The sequence below is a fragment of the Coccinella septempunctata genome, chromosome 1 (genome assembly GCF_907165205.1).
Source record: "Coccinella septempunctata chromosome 1, icCocSept1.1, whole genome shotgun sequence".
Lineage (NCBI taxonomy): Eukaryota > Metazoa > Arthropoda > Insecta > Coleoptera > Coccinellidae > Coccinella > Coccinella septempunctata.
The window spans coordinates 51,933,174-51,942,074 of record NC_058189.1 but is presented as its reverse complement, the minus strand read 5'-3'; the positions used below and the strand labels follow the sequence as shown (position 1 = coordinate 51,942,074).

General features: G+C 32.9%; 1 protein-coding gene across 1 annotated transcript; it reads left to right on the top strand.

Annotated features, from left to right (window-relative positions):
* Window positions 1-4,616: 4,616 nt before the first annotated feature.
* LOC123307209 lies at window positions 4,617-8,827 on the top strand. Its single transcript, XM_044889433.1, has 4 exons — window positions 4,617-4,712; window positions 5,921-6,414; window positions 8,657-8,756; window positions 8,822-8,827. Exons 1-4 carry the CDS (start codon window positions 4,617-4,619, stop codon window positions 8,825-8,827), a joined length of 696 nt encoding a protein of 231 aa, XP_044745368.1.
* Window positions 8,828-8,901: the final 74 nt, after the last annotated feature.

Genomic DNA, 8,901 nt, shown 5'->3' with positions numbered 1-8,901 from the left:
CCAAACCTTTCTGCAATTCTTGTGTATGTCCACCCTTCTTCTCGCAAAACTACCGCTTGGGCACATTCCTCTTGGGTCAAATTGCGTGTTTCGCGTTACATAGCGATCGAGTGTAGAAAATCAAACGAAAGAAAAACTATTGATCACTAGAATTGATCGAGAACAACTGATTTTAGAATGGAGCCAATACATTCGAAATCTGATTATATCATCTTTTTTTATTTCTGCTGGGAAAAAACATCTGTATTGAAGAAAACCGTTGAAAGTGGATAACATATGCATGTATAATTCTGATAAAAATAATTATCATTGAGAACACCTTCAGTTGTAGAATAAATTTGAGATTTCCATAATGTGCGTTAATTTTTTTGGGCAGTGTATTAAACTAAACCTTGTTATGTTTCCATAAAAATGTATGGAAGTAGGTGGAATATTTACTCACCCAAGGAATTGTCGATGGCACCACTGAGTATTTTTTCAGGGATATTATCCCATCAGAAATAAACAGGTGCACAGTTGACGCAACACCTACAGCCGAATACAAAAAACAGCTTCCATACACTATTGGACTGAATAATTTGTTGCAGAAAATTGCCTGATGAAATCGAAAAACGAAATCCATAGGATCTGCTGAAATACAGAGATTTGGATGATCACATGAGCTTCACACAAAGTTCTGACTTAAATTTTTATTCGAATTATATTTTTTCAGAGTGGTGCAATAGTGAATTCGTGTTTGTTCAACATACTTCTCAATGGTTTTGGATATTTCACAACTTTATTCTTCATTGTGGCTTATATGTTTATTTCACCAAATACCATTGAAATATAAATTTACCTACCTGCATACATCTAAATGCACCTAATTTCCCCACCGTTTTTTTTTATCTACTCATGAACAATATGAACAGTTTTCTAGGGAAGATATTCATCATTTTCAAATATTTAAGGTAATAATGTGAGGGAGCATATTCGATCTAATGCCACAGAACCTATTAATTCTTCGAGGTATTGAAATATGAAGATGAGGTGGAATTTGTATTGAAAATTGAAAATATACATATCCCGTATAATGATTATTGAAAATAAACTATAAATGGTATGATGGATTAAACTCTATTAGTGCCTGATATACAGGAATTTATAAATTTTGGTAACTCCGCAGTTGGCTTTGAATTACTCTATGTTTCTCTTCATTAAGGTGTTTCCAACTACAGGGTTTCCCTCGATGAGTGGCCTATTAGATATTATGAAGAATATGGGATTCTTCTGAAAATTTGGGTACTAGGGACCTAGGATTTACGCTTCTGACTAAAATATTCTCAATATTGCGACTAGCCGCTATATTAAAAATACTACAAACTTCTCCATTTCAAATAGGAAACCTTATTTAGTATATCTTTTTTTCTCTATACCCATTTTTGTCTAGTAGTTGATATTAACGAATTTCCACAAAAAAATCGCTCAAAAGATGGATCCAATGAAATATGTACAGAAGAGACATTTCATACTTTAAGAAGCTAAAATTTCGTAAATATGTCCCTGAGATCCAGAGGTGGAATTTCATATGGAAAAAATTTGGTTTCTGATATACAAGGAGTTCCAAAATTCTTCGTCTTGTAACTCGATACACAAACGGCAAAAAGTTGATGTTATCGGAAATGAAACACCAAAATTTTCATATTAATATTTTTAGAGAAAATCACAATACGGATCTTATGATGTATCATGTTTTCCTACGAAAACTTCCTGGTTTCGGAAATAAAGTCAAATTTCTATGAAAGTGAGTGTTTCAAGAATGCCTTTTGCTAATTTTATCTAACAAACACAATGCCTTGTATGAATGAGATTAACACCTTCGATCAAATTTTCAATGATTTTAGAATCTAATGAAATAAAAGTGACAGAAATTCTATGGTAGCAAAAGAAGCTGTACGCTCAAAACCCTCATATTCATAGAAATTTGACTTAATTTCCGAAACCATGAGATTTTCCTAAAGGAACATTATACATCACTAGATGCGATCATTATCAACAGAAAAATGTGGTCTTAACTTTGAAAAAATCAACTTTTTGTCGTTTTTTGTATTGGGTGAAAAATGAAAGAAGTTTGGAACATCCTGTGTATCCCAAACCATTTTTTTTTACATGAGACCCATCCTCAGGATCGCAGAGACCCTTTCTCAAAATTTCAGCTTCCCAAAATATGAAATGTCTTTTCTGTGCCTATTCCATCGAATGCATATTTGTGGCCATTTTCTTTGGGAAACCGTTAATATCTCCGTATCAGGAATAGGAATAGGGAAGTATAGTAATAAGTAATAGAGAAGCGAAAAAAGTTATAATAAATAAGGTGTCCTATTGGAAATGACGTAGTTTATAGTATTTTTTCGTATAAGGGGCAACGTCGCAACATTTAAAATATTTCAGTCAGATAGATCAGAAGCGTAAACTGTAGTACACAAATTTTCAGAACAATCCTATGATCCGTTCTCTGTAAACGTCTGTCTAATAGGCCCCCACCGTGGAACACCCTGTACATGTCATAGAATTTGAAAATTGAGGCCCACTGCGATGTATTTATAAAAACTATATGTAATGGAAGCATGAAAATCTGCTCGCGTTAAACTGCACAATGAATTACTATAAACAATGTATCTTTTCCTGTTAATTTTTAGTTTTTCATCAAAATCTTGTTTGAGACAAAGTAATTTATTTAAACAGACTATTAACGAAACCGTGATTATGAATAATAATCACGGTTAAATGGTAAATCCTCTCGCTTTATCTTCTATATTTCAGAGTCTCTCTCATCTGTTGTAAAATTTTTGCTATAATTTTCATTTTATGTCAACCCTAATGGTAGATCAGAAATATATGTTCAAAATTATATAAGAGCAGAATCAAACTGTTTGAAGATTCCATGACACCAATTTAATGTCTATGGAGCAGTTATACATCGAAGCACTTATTAGATGCTTTGAACAGATTATACGATTTTTACAAAATAAGTTTTAAACTACGACACGTGTTTCGCTATCACAATAGTATCTTCAGGTAGGTGAAGGCTAACTGAAACACGTGTAATCCTTTAAAACTCATTTTGTGAAAATAGTATAATCTTTTAAAAGCTTGATGATGGATTTTCATCAAGTATCGTCCACATCAATTCAAAATGATTAGATCTGCTATTAGCATCTACAATCAATAACGAAGAAGTGAATTATGCATGGCAACATATCTTCAAGTTGTGTATGAAGTATATGAGATGTGCAATTTTTATTTCGATATTCACCTATATTTTTTGTGCTAATTTCGACTGAAAATACAGAAAATTACTAGCATATTTCATTCTGAACTAATTATTTCGTAAAAACGAAGTTTCTATGTGATAATTCGATGATTTATTGCGTAAAATAATTTTTTCAGCATTTGGTCGATTTATAGCTATTCAGAAAATTAAGCCTCATCCAATGTATTTTTACTCGAGCTGATTATAAATCAATTATCGATTCATTAAGATATCCAATGTAGGTACAATTCAATGATTCGAAATCGTTTTTTCATTAGTGAATATTTATAAAACGTCGAGTCCATGAAGCCATAACTGAATTATTGAATCGAAAAAATTTCAGTGAAAGTCACGACTGAAGTTGAATTCGCTAGGACACCTTCATTTTCTTCTTTTCAGGAATCAGATACCAGAGTGATGACTAAACACCCAATACCTATGAAAGGTAGGTTTTTCAGTTTTTCAGCATTGGTCCTTAAAATTTAGACGAAAACTTATTATTCTGATATACGTCCATCAAAATGTTTTTTCTCCATTTTTCCCTTCTTTTCTGCAACTGAGTTTTATTGTGTTATATTAGAAGAAAATGTTAAGAGTATGATATATTCCTTCTTCGGATACTCACTTTCATGATTAATGTGGTAGATTTTATAGGGTTTTTTCTTCATAATTTTTCGGCTTGCATTTCTATGACATTTTTTAATTTTGATCATTATGGAAATCTGTTACATCAGATATTTCATATTTTGAATTTAAATGAATAAAAAAATTTTCAATTCATTCCAAGGTATGAAAAAGATTTCTAATATTTTCATTTTTTATTTTCTTAGAAAATATTTTTGTTATTAGAATTTCAGGAATAAACTAAAACGAAATGAATTAAAATTAGTGATTAAATATCTTTGGTAAACCAGAAATATTTATTTTTCATACTTTACTTCAAACACAAATTTCACTTTATACTGTCAAACATAGATTTCAGTAAATAAATAACATAAATTTCAGTCATTTATTTATTGAAATCTACAACTAACTATATCTTACCACCAAGGAAATTGAGTTGAGGAATAGTACTACCATCTCATCTTGTCATCAGCACCCCACAGCTTAGCACTGATTAGAGGCCATCATCTTAAATTATAACTTACATATTTAATGAGATGAATCCATTTCACCGTGGCGATAAAGTCAAATTTTCGAAACTGAGAAGAAAAATTTTCTTTCAATTTCAGAGGACCCACTTGGATTGGTGTGGCATTTTCACCAGATCATAAGTTATTATAAGATGTCCTATTTTTTGATTTTCGCAAGTTGTTTCATCGCCATGTCTGCCACTGCCGTCAGTAGTTATTACTTGTGGATGGACTATGGTATAGAGTTTTTGAAACACCACTCCGTCACCATTTTCCTGTCACCATGGGTAAATCAGTGTTGAAGATTCTGAATGTTTTCACGTTCATTTTATTTATTTTAAAAATCTTTTAAAGAAACTGAAAGTTTTTGAGCGCATTGTGAAACCCAATTTGGCATCTATACTGCATTCACATTTATTTTAGAAGTCGGTTGGCCATGAAATATTCTTCTCAAGTTTTTGTAACTGGAACGGAGTAAGGTTAACACTCATGAAATATCGTTAATGTCATAACGCCGTTGCCACAGCTAATTTCAATTTTTATTACGAAAATGCCGATGGAAAAAAGAGACAGGGCTTCAGGCAGTGCTCTTTAGAATTCAGGTCCGCTCATTTAAATAGTTATACCCTGATATTCTAAAATCCACAATACGTCAGACGGTAGCGACGTAGCGACGTCAATGTAAGGGAATTTATATAATGTTTCATCTTAATCTAAACGACTTATATTTCAGCTGAATATTACCTTAAAGAGAAAAATCTTTCTAATTAAGGAAATTCTTTGTCATCCTCCTCATTCACAATCGTGAATGAAGAGGAGGACAAAGAATTTTCTTCTATTGGGAGACCCAAAAGAGTGGTGGCATTTGAGAATTTCAAGTTTGAGTGAATTAATGCGAAAAGTTTACTACAGGATTTTCGATTAATGTCATCGTAGAATAAGTTCCCGAAAATTGATTTTTCTATTTTTCATTTGACTTGTCCTATACATTGTAAATGTAAACATTCTTGTTATTATCTGTTAATTCCTTCGAGAGATACCCGTTCCCAACCACTGCATCATACATTTCATCTTCGGGTTAATATTTTTGAAATCTGCAACTGGTAACGTATTCAAAGAAGATAACGAATATTAACTCTCCTCAAGCTAGTGCATATTATGATATTATACTGATCTCTTATATTTTCCATGCAAATAACTGGATTTGGTATGCCATCAATCAGTTTGTATAAACTTCAATTATGTTCGTCGCATATTTTCCGAAGAGATTCGACATTGTGATAAAATACGTAATAACAGAAACTTTTACGTAGAACGGGCAACATAGCGTTGATTCAAAACCCAAAAATGTTTTGAAAAGCTTCATAACCCCACATTTTCGTACTATACAGAGTGAAATGTGTCAAATGTCCATGGTCAACCGGGTGCTAAAATAACACTGACTGAAGTATAGATATTCCATATCTTAAGAATTAATATTCCCTTTTTTCTTCAGATCTTGGCTACAATGTTTACGGAAACTTTTTTGATTCGACCGACAGTGAAGTTTCTGCAGCGAGATCATTTCTGGGATATAGAAACTGCCTCCAAGTCCACGCGTGTGGAAATAGAAAGAAGTATAAAAATCAAACGTATCGAGACCATCTGGTATCTGATCCAGTGTATGATAACAGGATTTTTATGCCCACTGATTGCTCAAATTTTTGGGCACATCGTTTATTCGGACATAACATACGTGACTGAATACTATTCAGGATCTACATTCTCGAAAGTCATATTTTGTGGAGTTCTACATATAGCGCATCAAATAATCACATTTTATTCGATTTCGTCATATATGATGCTGAAATACATAGTACAATCTGTAATCATCCAGTTGTATATTTTAGCCGATTTCCTGAGCCAAGCTGACGATTATGAAAAGAATGATTGTTCGTCGATACGGGAACATCTGAAAATCTGCGCCTCTCATCATATAATTATTCTGAGGTGAATTTTTGCTACATTTTATTCTCGATTTTATTTGAGTACATCGAAAATGTGAATTTATTCAGTAGGAATGGTTTCATATTTACGTCAATTCAAATTCGATTTGAAATGCATAGTGCATCGGATCAGGTCGAATTGATTCTTTTCGTTCAATAAATCATGGGTGGAAGATTAGTTTTGGTTTGCTTCAGTGCGCTGAAATTATCAGGGCCGTAACACTCTCAGAAACCTATATGAAGCGAGCGAATCATACGAGGATATATATTGAAAAATTCTTAGCCCACTATAAAACCAAACAAAATTCCAATGTCGAAATATTTTATTAATCCACATATTCTAGCCTTAACTGGATACATTTATTGCAGCGAACCTGCAACGTCTCTAGACCTTTCAAGAAAAATGTTTATTCTTGCTCTGCAAACCAGACCTCCACAGCTTTTATTACCTCCTCGTTATAAGAAAATTTACGACCTTTTGAACTTTTTTCATTTGAGGAAAGAGAGGATAGTCGGATGGAGCCAAATCTGGTGAATAAGGGGGGTGTTCTAGTAATTCAAACCTTAAATCACAAATTTTTTGCATGGCCACATGAGATTTGTTTGCAGGCGTTGTCCTGCACAAACAAAACACCTTTGGATAGCTTTCCGCGTCTTTTCTGTTTAATTTTTTCCCGTAGAGTGGTCAGTAATGTCGAATAGTAATCTCCGATCATTGTTCTACCCTTATCCAAAAAAAAACAATCATGATTACTCCATGGCAATCCCAAAAAACTGAGTCAAGAACTTTTCCATCAGATTCTTGGACACGAAACTTCTTAGGTCTTGGAGAACCAGAGTGCTGCCATTCCATCGATTGTTGCTTTGTTTCTGGATCGTAGAAATGTACCTATCCAAGTCTCATCCATAGTAAGGATTCGGTTTAAGATCTCTACATCGTTTTCAAATCGAGCACAGATCGAACGCGATGCTTCTATCCTTGCACGCTTTTGGTTAATATTCAAACATTTGGGGATCTATTTTGCAGCAATTTTTCTCATGTCCAAATTGACTTGAACTGTATGATGAAGGCATTCGTATGAAATATTCAGTGCTTCCTCTTTTGAAGCTTGCAGTCCAATTTTTCACGGTCATAGAATACGAAGGATATTGATCACCAAGGGTATTAAGCATATCTTCTTACCTCTTAACCCCGAGCTTAACCCTTTTAAATACAGGTATTTGCTGATGGCTCGATACTCCAATTTTTCGATTTTCACAATTTCGGTGGACATTTCCTTTCTTTTAATTTATTATTGCGTAACTCTGATTTACTTTTTGGACCGCAAACTTCACACCGACACTTCTAATGAGTTATTGTTCGTTGCTATGGCAATGCAATATTTTTTTTATGCATTGAACTGGTCTAGGCTAACTAGATATCAATACATCCTCGTATGTTCAATTTTTGTTGGAAGTGTTCAGTAGCAGAAGAGAGTGATTTTACAGCTAGAATAGAAGAAATTTCTTCAAAACAAATAACAGTTTTCCATATGTAATTTCAAGTGCATAGGTGAATAAACTTTTCCCTATCGGAAAAACACTGTAACTTCTGTAAACTGAAACGAGATTAATCAAATTAAGCCCCATTTGAAGAGCATTCGACGTAAATTGAAGAAACAGATAACAACAACATATCGAATGTTTCATTTGGAAACTAAAAGGCGATCTTATAGAATAGAATACTAGCATGACCTATTGATCTGTCAAAACCACAAACTAATAATTCTTATCGTTGCAAAGATATTGGCATTTTATCAATATGGTGCATTAATGAATCACCAGGTGTACCTAGATTTTGCTTTCAACTCCAGACTCCATACATGTAGGATTTGAATTCGTGGCAAACTGCTCTCAAGATATGAATTTATAACATCGAAGATTCGATTTTGAAATACTATGCCATTTTTCATACAATATTTTTTGCACAAAATATGTTTCAAGTTCCATAGCCTGCTTGACTAATGATTTTTTTTTGGTTCTTCCTTTATTTGAGAATAAAATCAAAGCTTATAGGTACCATTCAGTTGATCGAGAAGAAAATCTCACCAAAGAATGATTTTTTCTTCCTTCGTCTCTATTGTATTTTTGAAATTATGTGTTTGTATAATCTTTTACAATGTGATCTGTGTGTGGAAAATATTCCAGTTTGATCGAATTTTCACAGTTCTTATTATTTAATAGAGTATAATTCATTGTTTTTTCAGATTGATGAAAATTGTTCAGGATGTTTGTTATTGCCCTATTCTATATTTGTTGGTCTGTGGACAACTTGTTCTCTTATGTTGTTCAATTTTTTTATACTACGTGAGTATTTCTTTAATTTTATGTTCATATTCCCCATTTTTCTTATTTTTCGACTGCCTGGAAAGCATTAGAATTGGGAAGATATCTATCTCAACATATAAATCATATATAATGATATAAAAAACTGCAATTCTATGTGTGGTGT